This window comes from Pogonomyrmex barbatus, unplaced genomic scaffold (genome assembly GCF_055798465.1).
Source record: "Pogonomyrmex barbatus isolate J1 unplaced genomic scaffold, ASM5579846v1 scaffold3, whole genome shotgun sequence".
Classification (NCBI taxonomy): domain Eukaryota; kingdom Metazoa; phylum Arthropoda; class Insecta; order Hymenoptera; family Formicidae; genus Pogonomyrmex; species Pogonomyrmex barbatus.
Window position 1 is genome coordinate 9139038 of NW_028297127.1, and position 17857 is coordinate 9156894.

General features: G+C 41.1%; 1 protein-coding gene and 1 long non-coding RNA gene across 2 annotated transcripts in view; both read right to left on the reverse strand.

The window, feature by feature from the left end:
* The window catches only part of LOC148936005 (uncharacterized), an 86657-nt gene that overhangs the window by 53411 nt on the left and 15389 nt on the right, over positions 1-17857 (reverse strand). The window lies entirely within an intron of this gene.
* On the reverse strand, positions 11909-17049 carry LOC148936013 (uncharacterized). Its single transcript, XM_089079298.1, is given in 2 exon segments — positions 11909-14908; positions 14910-17049. Coding segments are annotated over 2 exon segments (3414 nt in total). The 5' UTR covers positions 17018-17049; the 3' UTR covers positions 11909-13602.

Sequence of the window (17857 nt, forward strand, 5' to 3'; positions counted from 1 at the left end):
TAAAGGTGTCGTGTTTTTCGAGTTCCTACCAAGGAATCAAACGATCAATTCGAATGTGTACTGTCGGCAATTGGACAGTTTGAACGAATCCATCATCCAGAACATCCAGATTTCGTTAATCGTAAAGGAATTGTGTCGCCATCACGACGACGCGAGACTACAAGTTTGATCACTCATAAAAAATTATTGGAGCTTGGATGGAATGTGTTGCTACACTATACTCGCCTGACCTTGCGTCGTCAGACTTCCACTTGTTTCGCTCTCTTCAAAACTCTTTGCATGACATAACGTTTAATTCAGATGAGGCTAAATCAGCACCTTCAGTTTTTTGTCGATAAAGACAGGTCTTTCTAAGAACGAGGAATTATAAAACTCACTGAAAGATGACAAAAGGTTATCGAACAAAACGAGCAATATATCATTGATTAATCTTTGTTCTTTTGTTGTACCCCGGATGGGCTACAACGATAATATTAGAGATAGTCGGGTTCGTTAAGCCTAAGGAGTTGGAACTCCGAGCAGGATCAAAAGAAAGGAAATCTTCTTGAAATCACTAACACACTTTCTTTATTTTTACTGTTTATTTAATAATTTCACACTTTCTTGAATTTAGTATTGCTTATTTTATTTCTTTCACACACGGTTAAACGTCGGCGGGCGGCTCGGCGCGTATCGCGTTACTCTGGCGGCCGATGACCGAATATGTCACCTGAGACGCTGATAGTACAGCTCGCGTGAACTTCGCCGCGCTCTTGTAATATCTTGCGCGATAATTATAATATGATTCCGAACGACACGTTATTCTTTACTTTTGACTTTTGACTCTTGACTCTTGACTCTTGACTCTCCCGATTCCGCCTTGTGTAATCGGTTATATAGTCTGATCGATGTCCGATCAGCATTCTGATCGATTGCGTCGATTGGTTGCGTGATATTGATTAATCAATATTACGCTCGGTTTGATCATCAAATTTAGGAATTTGCTGATAAGCTTTTTCGCAATGTTCTCGCGTGATGCATTTCTGCGGTCTTTCGAAAGACTGGTCGCAATTTCGGCGGTCACACATTTGTGTCGTCTTTCGAAAGACTTTTCGAGATTCATGCGACCTAATTTTGTTGCCATGCGGACTACTTTTATTATTGGTTGTTATTTTATTATTGGTTGTAGATCTGGCTACAACACTTTATATAAATAAATGATCTTTGAAAAAAATAGAAAAAATACATCATGACTTTTCCGACAACCCAATATATAAAGATACGTATCACACGGGGTTTTATTTTTTAAAAGCAGTTGTATATTGATCTTTCGAGATAACGTAACTAGAACTATAACTTGGCGCCACTTTTTGATATTAAATCTTTTACAAATAATACATATTATTACAGGTGAGTATCATATATTATTTGAACATCAGTAAGATGACGTAATTTTGTAATATAATATTTGAATCTTTGGTGCAAAGATATGTACTTGAGTTTTCATACACACTGCGCATAAACTTGTAATAATCTTTCACATACACACTGCGCGTACACTTGGCGACTTTTTTTACTTTTTTATAAAAAGTTATAAGTTATAAGTTTGTTGTGATATCATTTATTTTGTATTAAGTATTTTATAAATAATATATATATATACTTACATTTTTTGCCATGATTATAATATGATGATATATCTTATATACAACTGTATAAATAAAATATACAATACAACTGATATACAACTGTAAAAATAAAAAGTTTTCGGATGTAAAGATATGAATCTTAAGTTTTATTTTCATTTTTTAAAGAAAATATAATTTGCGGCAGTAACTGAAAAACTTTCTTTCCATTAAAAAGTAACACTTTTATATAATAATCTTTCACATACACGTTGCGCGTATATACTTGGCGACTTTTTTCTTTTTATAAAAAGTAAGTTTGTTGTAATATCATTTATTTTGTTATGTTAAGTATTTTATAAATAATTTATAAATAATATACATATTTCCATGGTAAATCTTTATATTAGGAGACATAGCTTCGATGAGCTTGATCTTGATATATGTTATAGAGATGAGGATATTGATCATCTCTTTCTTATAACTTAATTGGCGGTCTCGTATAGTTTTTGATATGTAACGAAATTATATATCAGAAAATAAGACGGTGATTGGCTATCGCGTTGCCGCATCCTGTATGTAACCAGCCTAAAACTGGCGTCTCATGGTGCGGAAATGTCCACAGCGAAATGTGCAAATCAATCACAGCGAAAGAACGAAAAGAATAGACGAATTTTCTTTTGGTTCTTCCGCTATGATTGGTTCGCATATTCCATTCCGCTGTGGATTTCTGCATCATAAAACGCCAGCCTTAATATAAAAGCTTTGAAGCATTTGATTAATCACTATGATAAAGCAATTTATTTCCAAAAGTCACCGACGATGAGACCAGCACATTTTAGCCCTTCAATTTGCATACAACACCGCATGGCACGAGGCCATCGGATACACCCCTGCTTATCTAAATCACGGTCGCGAATTAAACGGCTCTCATCACGAAGACGTCATTTCATGAACCTGCCACCGCTCGATACAAATAGCCAGATTTTAAAAGAGGCCTACGAAGTTGTACGTGCCAATCTTACTCACGCGTTTCAAAGGCAAGAAAAATATTACAATTTACGACACCGGCCGTGGCAACCGGCACTCGGCGACAAAGTGTGGAAGTGACTCCACCTACTATCGAATAAAATCGACGCGATCGCCGCGAAGTTCTTTCCGAAATTCATCGGGCCATTAACGGTACAAAAAATCATATCACCCGTCATTTTCGATCTGCGCGAGCGGGGAAAGTGGTACATGCACAGAATCTTAAGCTGCGTCGACCAAAAACAACGAAAACGTTCGCGATCCCGAAATTAAAAACATCGCCGAAAATAATGCCGAATTGTCCGATGACGATATTATCCGCGATTAAGTCGCCTGAGAAGAGTAAATCGAGGACAAAAAAAAACAATTCGGAAAATAAATCGGACAAAGAATAGGTCGAAACAAAGAAAACAATTCGGGTATAAATACCGCCGCGTTCAAGATAATTTCCCAGATAGTAGCCAAGCGCGAAATCTAACACGTGACAATGGATAGCGACGACTTGGAAGCGATTTTGTCGCCGAAGCCGAACTCCGGGAGGTACGAAGTTCGAAATCTTGTGGGAACGACTACTTCACGGCAGCCCCGTCTGCACCGCTCGGCTAACCAGCCTACGCACACCCGGCGAGTATCAAAATCTGATACTTTCAGTGAAGCGATCGACCGCTCAGCAGGCCCGAAAATGGAAAGCTTTGCTCCAATCGTCATCACCATCATGCCGCTGGAAACCAGCGCCAGGAGTCAGTGTGTCGTTAAACTGGTTGATCTGTTCGGAGACATCTCCGACTTGGATTTAGTCGATGACTCGCCAGCCAACACACCAACGGAGCTTCCGCCGCCACCGGGACAGACCAAAGCGCTCGGGCATGAGATCGCGAGGCCCGTGGGGAAGACTCGACGTCCGCACGTCCACCGTCCGACCGATACTCCGACCGAGACGATGCGACCGTCGGCCAACCAATCCGCGGCGCTGACAATTCTGACAATCACCGAGCAGATCACGACATCATCGGACACCACGCGGCCCAGTCAATCTCCCCCGGATAACATCCGACCTATGGCTACCACTATCTCACTGGCTACCACCATCCCGAAGATACGACCCTCACAAGCCGCGAAGGTCGCCGCCACCAGACCTACCTATGGACCTGCCGCACCACCGCCACCTGTCATCGTCGACGTGAGCGGGGACCATCGAAGTGCCCTACTTCGCGATCCACGTGTCGAAGATATACAAAGCCTGAATCGACGGTAAGCGTTTCACGTTACGATTCGACCGGCACGGTCAGTGCAAATATATCCGCGAGTTCGAATGATTGTATACGCTTAAATATATCATGTGTTAGATACAACGTTTGTCCGATCATTTCTTCCCGTTGTTCCACCGTAAAGCGGGAGGAAGCAACGTGTAATAATACGTCTCTCACCTCGTTCTAATTATAAGTGCGACCGGGCTCCGCGCTCGCTACCGAACACATCGACTGACGCGCGCGCCCGTGATATCGAACACACCGACCGTTGCGCGCGTAACAAACATGCATTCAGCACGTATATGTCAAACACCGCCGACGACCCGCACTATTTTGTTAGTTAAAAATAATAAACGCGACCGGGTATATAAATCCAGCCGACCCCCACGATAAAACAACCAGATCGATCCGATCCTCCAACCTGTTCACATCTCCGATCGTTATCGAAAAACCATATAGACATTCCTGATCTCCGCCGAGCATACTCGACACCAGGTATCATCCATCCACAAAAGTGAGAAAATCGGAACAGAGCATTATCAGTTCCCGTCAAGCATACTTGGCTTCTGCTTCCTCGAGACAGCATTCTCAGTCTCAACGCTTCCCCGACAAGCATACTTGTCATTCGTTCCTCCTATCTTTCAACTCCGAGACGGAGCATTCTCACCACTCTTACCATTACACGAGCCCATGGGACGGAGTATTCTCGATTTCTGACAAGTATACTTATCTCTCATTTAAGATCCGTGAACAGAAACGAACATTCTCACTTTTGACATTCGAACGCGCATCGATCACGCGGCACGCACTGCAAGCGCTACCGATGAATCGCCGTTCTACCAATCACGCGCCTACACGACCAGTAGGCCCTGACACGCACCAATATCTCGCTACGACGCACGCGCCGCGCGCTCCGAGCATACCGCGCATACTTCACGTGCACCGAAGACTACGCGGCGAACAGCACGTAACACCAGCCAATAAGCGAGCTAGGCGAATCAATCCCGCTGTGTATCTATATTCAATTACATCAAATATATTCTTTTACCAACATCCGAGTCAGAAAACCTTATTAATTCCCGAGCCCGACAACCGATGAGCACGTCTGCGCACCCGAACTCGCACGACATGCCCGGCGAGGACGGACCATTACATAATATATTAAATTCTTATACGTAATGCGCTACATTTATTTTGCATTGAAATGTTCTTTTTAATCCTGTTTGTAGTTTACACTAATCAAACATCAAATTTTTAATAGCAGCAAAGTATTATAAAAGAACAAATCTCGAATAGTGAAAAATAGTGAAATAATAATGATGACCAGAAACGGCGGTGACATAAAATTCATACGAGTGGCGATATTAATATATTTGACTTTTCATTGTTTTATCCTTTGTCGAAACGCGAGCAATGTGAAAATGAAGCGTACAGAAAAAGAAAATAAATTCTTAATACAATACAAATGTAAATAAATTCTTAATACAAATAATACATTAAAATAATAATTATATATTAGATACTTTTCCAACTTTTACATATCTACATAAGAATTATTTTATATTTTATAAAGATGCAATAATTCTTATGTCAACATCGAAAAAAACATTCATTAAAATATTTTAAAAACTTTTAAATGTTTTTGATGGACTTCGACGAGCCATTCGATATATCAATGGCTCGTGCCGATACTGATATCGCCGACCCAGCCTCCTATTATCGCTGCCACCGTCACCTTCGCGGCTCGCACCGCTGACATCGTCGCTAACACTACCATCGCCATCAACGCCGCTAACACCGACATTGACATCGAAGTTAACGATGCTGGTGTAAGTGTCAGTGTTAAATCTACAGGTAATTTTAAGACTTTCTCTTAAGTCTTGTGTCCACGATGCTAGAGATCAATCCGAGATCTCGGATGGAAAAAGAATTGGTTAATTGCATTTGAATAATTTAGTCAATTAACCAATGCGATTGATCAATTCTCTTTCCAGCCAAGATGTCGGACCGATTTCTAGTATCGCGGACACAAGGCTTTACCCTCCCTGCCTCTTCACTGTATGTACATGTATATGTATGTACGAGGATAGTCTGAAAAGTTTTGAGCCTTAACATGAAGATGACATTACTCGTCAAAACCATTCTAGTACTACAATAGTATATGCTTTGAAAGATTTTTGTGAAAATTTCAGCCATTTTGGACGCTCAGTTGTTGTTTGACAGTCGTTTGTGTCAGTCGATGTCAGTGTTTTTATAAAAATGGAAAAAATTGAATATCGTGCCGTGATTAAATTCTTACATTTGAAAAGTAATACGCCTGCGCAATATGCCTGCGCAAATTAAAATCGAGTTGGACGCTGTTTACGGGGACTCTGCCCCATCATTTGCCACCGTAAAAAGATGGGCAGCTGAATTTAAATGTGGTCGTACCAGCTTGGCTGATGATGAGCATTCGGCACGCCAAAAACTGCGATCACCGCTGATAACATTGAAAATGTTCACCAAATGGTACTGGACGACCGCCAAGGTTAGAGAGATAGCAGAGGCTATGGGCATATTGAAAGAACGCGTTTGTCATATATTGACTGAAGAGAAGTGGATCTGCGCAAACTATCCGTGCGTTGGGTGCCGCGCTTGCTCACTTTGGACCAAAAACGAATTCAAATGAACATTTCCAAAGCCCTGTTGGAGCGTTTCAAGCGAAACGTCGAGTCAGATTTTTTGCATCGATTCATAACTGTAGATGAAACTTGGATCCACCACTACACTCCAGAGACAAAAGAACAGTCAAAATAGTGGACTGCAAAGGATGAACCTGCTCCGAAAAAGATGAAGACGGTTTCATCAGCTGGGAAGGTAATGGCGACTGTTTTTTGGGATAGTCACGGAATTGTGTGTATCGACTATCTTGAAAAAGGTAAAACAATAACGGGAGCGTATTACGCATAATTACTTGATAAGCTGAAGACAGAAATTGCAAAAAAAGAACGGCCGCAGTTGAAGAAGAAGAAAGTGCTGTTCCATCAAGACAACGCATTTGCTCACTTCGGCGGTCGCCATGGCCAAAATTCACTGCACTTCGAATTGGTTGACCCCACCGTATTCACCAAATCTGGCCTCCAGCGACTTTTTCCTGTTTGTAAGCTTAAAGTTTCGTTTGGAGGACAGAGATTTTCATCGAACGAAGAGATCATCGCATACGTAAACGCCTATTTTGCGGAGCAAGACGCCAACTACTATTTGGAGAGGTTAAAAAGGTTAGAGTATCGATGGGAAAAGTGTATCGACTTAAAAGGAGATTATGTTGAAAAATAAAGCTATATTTGACCGAAAAAATACTTGTTTCTATGTTAGGCTCAAAACTTTTCAGACTACCCTCGTATGTATGTGTGTATAATGAATGAACATTTACACGCCCCCCCCACACATACACACACACACACACACTTGTGTATATATATATATATATATATATTGTTTATACATTTTATTTCATTTATTTTCAATTATTTTATTTTAACAAATGGAAACCCAGAAGCACTCGAACAAGTGATCGGAAACAAGAGGAGCGTTTCTTTCGCTTCTTATCGGTTTATCCTTTGCCCACTATCATTGGGGGCGAGGAAGAAATGGAAGACATGGACGAGGACGTGGAGGTGGACGTGAACGTGGACTTGACAGCGGCCCTGAATCGTGAATCATGAAAATATATAAATGAACAAATATGTATTATATGTATTAATAGAAAAATTATATATATTAATAAAAAATAAAAATATATAAAAATAAATTATCGTTATTATCATTTATGCGTTTATGCGTTTATTACATGATTGGTAACGCTATTTGTTTATAGGAATAGTATCTCTAGTATCTCTTTTATTATATTATGCGAGCGCGTATGATAAATCATTTTTTATATTGCTATATTATCGAGTCTGCAATTTTGTGTCGTAGGGGTGATTATAGTTACATTATACTTTTAATAAAAGTAAGCTAAAAGCACATGTAAATTTTAATATTATATGTATTTTCTGATCGATCAACAATCGCAAATTGACGCTAGTTTTTTTATAATGTATTGTAATTAATGATAATAAAATAGTCATATTATAGATAAACCCTTTATATTTCTTGTCATAATATAGCATGTGTCATTATCGAATGTCGGAGCACATGCAATGGCTCAATGAGAAAAATTATTTTCTGAAAATGAGTTTTTCTCATTGAATTATCAATTGCAACCTAACATCTGATAACGATATATAATTGTGAAATTGACTTTTCCATCCTTATCGACTTTTCTATCACGGTATAATATGATAAGTATGAGTTTACGCCGCGGTATCATATTGATATTATCGATTGAACGTATTATCGACTGATTTAATAGAGCAGTTTTTAGTACAGAAAGAATATGTAAATAAATAGTGCAGTGTCACGTAAAAAATAAATAATGCAGTGTCAGTGCAAATTCATTAATGAATTATTGAGAGTAAAATACTGAATACTTAATCAATTTAACATTATACACAGTATATAGCAAGACAGTATTTATTAAAAAAAACAGGTAATATATATATATATATATCAGCTTACAACAAAATTTAAAATTGAATTGTAATTAATAAGGTTACATGAAATTAGTAATTTTTAATGTCATTTTCAGGATTCGAATTTATAATTTTCCGATTATTCGTGGTAAATAAATTCTTAGAAAAAAATGTTCTATATATAATTAAATATTACATATAAGACATATATGAAAGATGTATATATATATATATATATATATGTATATGTATATATATGTATATGTATATATATATATATATATATATATGCATACAAATACATAATTATAGAGAGAAAGAGAGAGAGAGAGAGAGAGAGAGAGACAGAAAGGAAGAAAGGTAGTGCTAACTTCAAATTTCATAAAATAAAAATTAACTGTAGTGTAACTTTTAAATAATATAAATAATATATTATTATTCTATATTTACAAAAAGAGAAAGAGGAACAGAGGAAAAGAGAACGAGAGAGAGTGACAAGAAGATTATCTGGGTAAAACTTTTTTTACTTTTTATACAATTTTTCCCAATATCTATATTTTTCTTAACATTTTTACCATACAAAAGGCGTTCTTTATAACATATTATAAATTTTGACAACTCGTTATATAATAGTTAAGTACAACGCATTGTGGTGCGGGTCGTTTCGGTGGATCGGTCAAGGAGTCGGCGGGGAGGAGGCACTCACCACTTTTTTAATACCAATAAATTTTATTAACACTTGATACAGATTGTCTTTTTTAATTCGGACCGCGACAGACGTGACGGCACGGCAGATCTCGACGAGTCCTCTCCTAGTATCGGTCTTCCGTTTTTATCCTGTTCCAGGCGGCCGGTCCTTGCCGTGTCATCAACATGTTCGTCAGCGTTCGCGGTATATTTCTGGGTCGCGCGGCGGTTTTCCGCGTAAGGGCCGCGCAACCCGGTTAACAATTGCTTCACGTGGAACGATTACACAATATTTGCGCGATTAGCACGATAGCGTTGGTAATCGCTATCGCTTGGTAAAATAATAATTCGTCGGATAAAGTATCGCTTGCCGCAATCCGCTTTGTCAGCGGTGAGCGTGATTGCGTTCTCGGCGCTCGCGACATCCCTCCCCCTTTGATGGAAGGGAACCATGGGGGTTCGGCTTCCATGTGTCCCTTACTTGGCGCTCGCGGCATCCCTCCCTCCCTTCGATGGAAGGTGATCTTACTTGTTAGTTTACATATGTTGTCGCGTAACTGTAATATAATCGTGTGCTTATGACTAATATAACATAGCGTCGCGGCGCCTCTATGCGGTCTCGCTTTTCTTTTGCTTTTTATTTTTGTTTTTGTTTGTGCGCCATGTTATTAATCCTATTATAGTTATTATTACTACGCAGGTGCCTGTTCCCATAGAGTATACAGTGTATTTATTTTTGAGTAAGTTATAATCGCTATCTTCTAGAGTTTCTCTTATTTCTTCTAGACTTATGCTTAACTTGGTTAAATCTACGGGGTTCTTAATTATTTGTCGTAACGTGTCGGTTTTCGCTAGCTTATTCTTATCGGTGTCTTTATTTTTTATTTCTAATGTTATATTGTATTCGGGGAGGTTTTGAATATATTTTATTCCCTCAATTTTTCGTGCTTTTAATATTACGTTTGGTGTGATTAGTTTGCAATTATCTTTTAGTTTTATTTTTCCGGTTTCTTCTAATATAATTTTCTTTTCTATTTGCTTTTCGCACTTAATGCTAATTTCTTGCTTGTGTGCCATGGAGTAGAGCCACGCTTGCTCCTCCGTCAATGCTATCCACAACGGTGTGTTAGATATCATATGATTCTTTTCGCAGTAATTGAGCTGTCCCGGTGTATGTGTATATATTTGCACCTCGCATGGTGCTGTTGTTTCCGCATAATATGTCGCGAAATTCTGTTCGCATGTGTATGTGTTTGTTTCTCGTATGCAGCGTTCTAACTCTACTTCCTCTAGTAATTTGTAGTGGTGATTCTCTTTATCTATAGCTAGCAAGAGATGGTTTATTTTTATGTAGGCGAATACATTCGCATGATCGTGTACTGGTAACGGTATTGCTTTAACTAGTTTAAATGTAGGATATGCTACTACCGGAAATCGCAAGATTGTGTATATGTATGGACCATCTGAATATGCGCTAAAAGTGATGTATGTGTGTATGGTCTGCCAGTGCTCAATCTGGATTTTAAAAGGAAAGTGTAATCCCATTTGTAATTGTGTAGCCGCTTCTTTGAGGGCTGTTATTATATGTTTGATGGGTAGTAATCGTGTCGGTATCATTCCGTTTTTCCCGTATGTCAGGTAGTCTATTACATTTTCCGTGTCCTTCGTTAAATCGTTCATTATCGTTGTCAGGATTAGTAAGTGTTCGTCTACGTCCGCCTGTAGTGTTGACTCGGTCAATCGTTGTTCTAGTCGTTTTGTCGCACTCATTATCAGATTTTCATTATAATTTAGAGTATTTTCTAATTCGTCCAAGTGCGCTATTGTGGCGTTGATTACTTTTATTTGATTTGCTACTGCATGCTGCAGTACCTTGCCGTTTGTTCGTAACGTTTGCAGTTGCTCGTCTATTAGTTTCTGATCGTCGGCGTCCATCATTCCGAATAATATTTTGCTGACCGACTCGACCGCATCTAGCAGTCCTCGTCGTTTGTCAGTCGTTTTGTATAGCGTTTCTACTTGTGTCAACAGCGTGATCAGTTTGGTGTTTTTTCTATCTATCCTCATAATGTTTCGGCAACCTAACTGGGCGTTGCCTATTACTTTTCGGCACTGTATTGCGGTTTCCTCCATATAGTCTTGCAATTGCTGATGTCTGATCTCTAATTCTTTTGCGCTCAGTTTTATCACTAATTTCCATGTCGATTCAGCCTGTCTCAGCTGACCGATTTCCTCGTAGTAGATTCCTGGCTGGTGCGAGAACAATTCCCAGTCAAGATTATGCCGAGAGTCAGGTGTCGCTTGTCCTGCTCTTCTCCACATAAGGAGCATCCTGCAAGTTTAGGGTTCGGGTTACTTTTTCGTGAATCCTCGTCGTGCATTTTTTGTGTGCTACGTTTAACATTATAAATTATTTTGTTCAGTCTGCCGTCGACCGTGGTCTATCGCGCGTCGTGGACGGGTTTTTGTTTCTTTATTTTCCATCATGCAGTGCACTAGGTGTGGTCGGGAACATGTTCCCATCATGTGTGGTGAATGCGTGCGGCGGTCATACCGCCTGGCGGCCCAACGGGTAGCCTTAAGGATGGCGTCCAGGTGGCCGTCCACGGTCGTCTGGACGGGGGAGTGTCGTCCCCGTGTTCAAACGATCTGCGATAGAGAGGTCTCCTGTGCCCCCTCCGCCCGTCTGCGAGGAGCTCTACCCCCGCGACTCGTTGCGGGTGCGGGTTTGCGTTGCCACCGGGCAGCGGTTCGTCGCTGTCCTGCGTGACTGGTGAGTCCTGTATTTTTTTTTTTTTTTTCTTTTTACTAACTCTAATTTATGCTGTCTTTATTATTAATATCTTTATTTTACTGCTTTTGCTTTTTGCTTGTTGCGGGTAATTATTCGTATGCGTTGTTTACTAATCTTCGATGAATAGTTTGAGTCGGTTCGCGTGCACCGTCGTAATTTTTCGTTTCTGTTTAATCCTGTAATTAACATCAGAGGTTTTCTCGATTATTTGATATGGACCTATCCATGGTGCTTCCAATTTCTTCGATCGTCCTCTGCGCACTGCTTCGTCATGCAGGAGGACCTTGTCTCCTACTTTGAAGGTTTTAGTATTCGTATTTTTATCTGCATAGTTTTTTGCCTTTTGTTTTGCTTCGCGAATATGTTCTTTTGTTACTTTCTGTGTGGCTCTGAGTCATTCTCTTAGTTCTTGCGCGTAGTTATCGTATGTGTAATATGGTTTCGGCGGCGCTGCCAGGGCCGTAGGTAATGTTGCTCGGTGCCCATACATCAATTCGAACGGTGTATAGCCCGTTGCTGTATGCGATGTCGTATTGTACGTGAACATCGCATATGGGATCCATTCATCCCAGTTGGTTTGATCCTCATTTATATAGTTCCTTAAGTATTCGATCAGAGTCCTGTGCGATCTCTCCAGGGCTCCGTTGCTTTCAGGATGGTACGCAGTTGTTTGAATTTTCGTTATTTTTAGGAGGGTGCATACATCCTTGAACATTTCACTGACGAAGTTCGTTCCTTGATCTGTCAGTACTGTCTCCGGTATTCCGAATTCGCATATTATTTTTGTGGTGAACTCTTTGGCAATCGTGTTTGCTTCCTGGTCTGATATCGGTATTGCTTTACTAAATTTTGTTAAGTCGTCTTGAAATGTTAGTAGGTATTTATTTCCTTTCATGGTGACCGTGAGTGGTCCTACGATGTCCAGGGCGCATTTTTGAAACGATCTTTCTGCCGTGTCGATCAGTACTAGAGGCATTTTGGTTTTCTTGCTTAGTTTGTTTTTCTGGCAGTATTCACATTTGGCGATGTATTCTTCCACATCTCGTATTAGTCCGTGCCAGTTGTGCATTAGTCGTATTCGATTTACGGTACGTGTTACGTCTTGATGTCCTCCGAGGGGGGCATTATGATATTCCTATATTATTTGCTCCTTGTCTTCTTTGTTATATTCGCGTTCTTCCTTGTCGCGCTCGATGCTGTTTATCTGTGTGTCAAGCGCGATCGGGTTTCTGCTGAGCGCGTCAGCATTTGTATTGCCTTTACCTGCCTTGTGTATCACCTCATAGTCGTACTCTTCTAATTTGAGCCTCCATCTGATTAATCGTGAACCAGGGTCTGTTATACTAAATACCCAGATCAATGGCTTGTGGTCTGTAATTATTTGAAATTTTGTTCCATAGAGGTATGGTCGAAAGTGTTTGACGGCCCATACTATGGCTAACAATTCTTTCTCCGTTGTATTATAGTTTTGTTCCGCTTTATTCAGAATTCTGCTTGCGTATGCAATTGGTCGGTCTTGGCCTACTGGCCCTTGCGACAATACTGCTCCGATGGCGTATCCGGATGCGTCTGTCGTTACTATAAATTGTTTAGTGAAGTCCGGGTAAGCTAGAACTGGTGTGGTCGTTAACTTTTCTTTTAATGTTTCGAATGCGTTCTGTTGTTCTGCTGTCCAAGCGAACTTCTCATCCTTTTTTATTAGTTTTGTCGTGTAGTGGTTTTGCTATCTTCGAAAAATTCTCGATGAATCTTCTATAATATCCGGCTAATCCTATGAAGGATTGCACATCTTTTACCCGTTTTGGTATTGGAAAGTTTGCTACGGCCGTTATTTTCGCAGGATCCGGTATTATACCGTTTTCGGAGATAATGTGTCCTAAGTATGTCACTTCCTTTCTTAAGAATTCACATTTATTCGGTTGTAGTTTCAGATTGTAGTTTCTTAGTTTTTTGAATACTTCAATTAGTCTTTTGTTATGCTCTTTCAAATTTGGTCCATATATTACGATGTCATCTAGACAGACTAGGCATTTGAGGCCTTGTAATCCGGTTAGTACGGAATTCATAAGTCTCTGGAATGTTGCAGGCGCATTTTTTAATCCAAAAGGCATTCTATTAAATTCGTAGTGCCCGTAAGGTGTGGAGAATGCTGTTTTTTGTTTGTGTTCCTCATGCATGGGGATTTGATGGTATCCCGATACTAAATCCAATGTTGTAAAGTATTTCGCGTTTCCTAGTTGGTCTAGTATGTCAGTGATATTCGGGAGCGGGAAAGAATCGCCGATTGTTAAGTCATTCAATTTCCGAAAGTCCACAACTATTCGTAGTTTTCGCTCTCCAGATGCGTCTAATTTCTTTGGCACTACTAGTAAGGGTGCGTTCCACTGACTCGTGCTGGGACGGATTATCTCGTCGACCAGCATTTTCGCTATCTGTTTATTTACTTCTGCCTTGTGCTTCTCTGGTAATCTATATGGTCGGACATTCACCGGCGCGCTATCTGCTCGCGTATTTATTTCATGTGCTACTGCGTTAGTGTACGATAGGCGGTCGTTTTCTAGGTGGAAGATATCACAGAAATCTTCGCAAATCTGGTGCAAGGTTTTCTTTTCCTCTTTATTTAAATGCTCGGTTCGCATTTGTCTGTGCAATTTTTCTTTATGAGCTTGAATGGGCTCGTCGCTTGTTTCGTTACTTGACACCTCCATGGTATACATGTGTGCGGCGTCTTTTGTCTTTATCTCGTCCATCATGACTAGCGGCGTTGTTATCTCCACGGATTCTCCTGTGGTATTTATCACACTTATTGGACATACGTTTTCTTCTGGTATGACCAAACAATTTCCTATGAAAACTCCGGGTTTGGTTTCGACTGCATTTACTATTCCAATGCTATTCCGATCGGTTACTGCCTGAATTATAGTTTCACTGCGAGGCGTTAGCATGGTTTTCTTGTACGGGTAGAGTTTGAAAGTTGTGTTGCCAATACGGACTTGTTTTTTCCCATGATCGCATTTCGCTTGCTTTATTCAAAAAGTCTAGTCCCAGTATCCCTTCATAATTTATTGGGAAGTCATCTCTTACCACATACATAGTGTGCCGTATCTCTCGGTCTCCTAGCGTTATCGTTGCTCTTATCTTTCCGAGTGTGTGTATCTTGTGGCCCGTAACTCCGGTTAGGGCAAAACGCTCTTCGCGCATTAGTGTGTTTCCCTTTAGATTTCCTACTTTTATTAATGTCAAAGTGGCGCCTGTATCGAGGAGGAAACTTGTTTTTCCCTTTTTTGTCTCTCGCATCGGCAGGGTAATCAAGTCTAACGTGGCGTTTGTGTGAGGCGTATTCACCTGTGTCACTTGATGCTCGCGTACGGTTCGCGTTATCTTTGTTCTCGGTTTCTCTTCTTCTTCGTCGTCGCCACTGCTTGTGAACGATAGGTCATCGCTCCCCCTTTGCTGCTTATTCTTTCTCATTATTACAGCGGTATTTATTTGTCGCCCTTTTTCATTATCCTGTCTCGTGCGTCTCGGCTGCCCCTTTCTCGGGCGGCCGTTCAGTGACCAGCATTCGTCGCGCTTATGACCTGCCTTTTTGCAGTACGAGCAGTATTTCTCGATATTATTTACGTTCGCCGGTCGTTCGGCTCGCGGTAGCGGATATTTATTTGTGTATCGGCTTGAACGACAGTCGCGCGCCAAATGTCCTAGCCTACCGCATTTATGGCACTCCAGTTTTTGATTGCGGTTTCTATACTGTTCTTGGTTGCTTCTAGCTTTCTCGTTATTGTACATTTTTATAGGTTGGCTACCTTTTAATTTTTCTTCGGCTGTCGCGCCTAGCATCGCGGCTGTTAAATTCGTATAGTTCCTGGATCGTACTATTGTTTGTATCTCGTCACGTAATCCTAGTTGGAAATTTTCTAGGGCTAATTCTTGTATCGTATCTAGGATTGCCTTTCGTTGCTCCGCGGTGTGCTCGCGTCCTTCTACCATAGATTGATAGAGTTCCATTGCTAGTTTGTCAACGCGGAGTCCGTATTCTCGCGCGCTTTCCCCGGGTTTTTGACGGGTTATATTAAACTCTCGCTGAATGTGCGTAGTGCTACGCTTTGCCAAATAGCACATCTCGATCTCGCGCTTCAGTTGCATGAACGTGCGTATATCCCTTGTTTGGAAATCGTGCATGGCTTTCCCTGTTAGTTTCGTGCACAAGATCGCTTTTAATAATAATTTTTCGTCGGCAGGATTGATTTCGCTCATCGCGTACGTGCTTGCATTTAAAAATTTTTGAACTTGGTTCCGCGATGATCCGTCCATTTCCGAAATCATATCGCGGGCTTCTTTCAGTTTCATAAACGTATGTGCGGGATCTCGCGAATTTCGGACATCGTCCCGTGTACGCCCGTATGTCATTTCTATCGGTTCGTCATTTTCTGCACTCCAATCGTATTTAACGACTTCTAGTTGGCGTATGCGGCCCTGTAGTGCTCGCATGCCTTCTATCAATTCGGCCAACATTGCATCTCGCGCGTCGTGCGAAGATTCCGCCGGGTCAGATTTCCAGTGTGCCTGGCTTAAAGTGGCTCTCATCCTTTTTACTTCGTCGTCCAATTCTTTGTTTACTACTTGTTGTTCTTCCGCGATCGATTTTAACGGTGTGCCCGAGGGTTGATTTGCCATTTCCGCTGGATTTATGTTTTGTGAAGCGGTGTAAAATTCGGTTGGATCGAACACGCTACTATCGTAAGATGTCAATGAGAATTCTCCGCGGCTAGGGTTACTTGCGTTCGTGCCGTTATGGTCAGATCTTGCGTCTGTTGGTTGTAATAGAGCGTCATCGCGTCTCTCACTACTCGGTAGGCTATTATCTATGTCACTAAGCGAAAACACGCGTTCAATTACAATGTTCGGATGTAATTCCGGTTGACTCGTCAGACTATCGTCGGAATAATAATTACTTAAATCGCGGCGTACGTTATCGCGTGAATTTTCCGTCTGCTCAAGGCTCGGAGGGCTCGGGCTGAGCGCTCGGCTGGCTGACGCACTATGTAGCCACGACGTGTTTCTTTGGGCAGGAGTTTGGTTAACTCCTTCGTTCGACATCTACCTACACGCTTCTCTCGCTATCTCTGCGCTTGGCTTAATTTTCTATGACTTACATTACGCTCGCAATTCGCATGTTTGTGACGTGGCGCTGGCTGTTGCGGTAGGTCGTGGCTTCTCCGGTGTCACTGATATGCTCTGCGTTGTGGCTCTACCGGCTCTTTCTCGCTGCAGGGATGTCGACTTCTTTTCCGGCCTTTTCCTTGAATTCCGATCGTTTGTTCCTTCCAGATGACTAGTGTAGCTGCGAAACGATCCCACCGCTGCCACCAGAAATGTTGTGCGGGTAGTTTCGGTGGATCGGTCAAGGAGTCGGCGGGGAGGAGGCACTCACCACTTTTTTAATACCAATAAATTTTATTAACACTTGATACAGATTGTCTTTTTTAATTCGGACCGCGACAGACGTGACAGACGGCACGGCGGATCTCGACGAGTCCTCTCCTAGTATCGGTCTTCCGTTTTTATCCTGTTCCAGGCGGCCGGTCCTTGCCGTGTCATCAACATGTTCGTCAGCGTTCGCGGTATATTTCTGGGTCGCGCGGCGGTTTTTCGCGTAAGGGCCGCGCAATCCGGTTAACAGTTGCTTCACGTGGAACGATTACACAATATTTGCGCGATTAGCACGGTAGCGTTGGTAATCGCTATCGCTTGGTAAAATAATAATTCGTCGGATAAAGTATCGCTTGCCGCAATCCGTTTTGTCAGCGGTGAGCGTGATTGCGTTCTCGGCGCTCGCGATACAGCATATACAGTGTACCTATTTTTTATTATTTAAGATGTAATATAAGAACTAATAATAAAAGAATCAATATTTTCAATTTCTCATATTATATATAT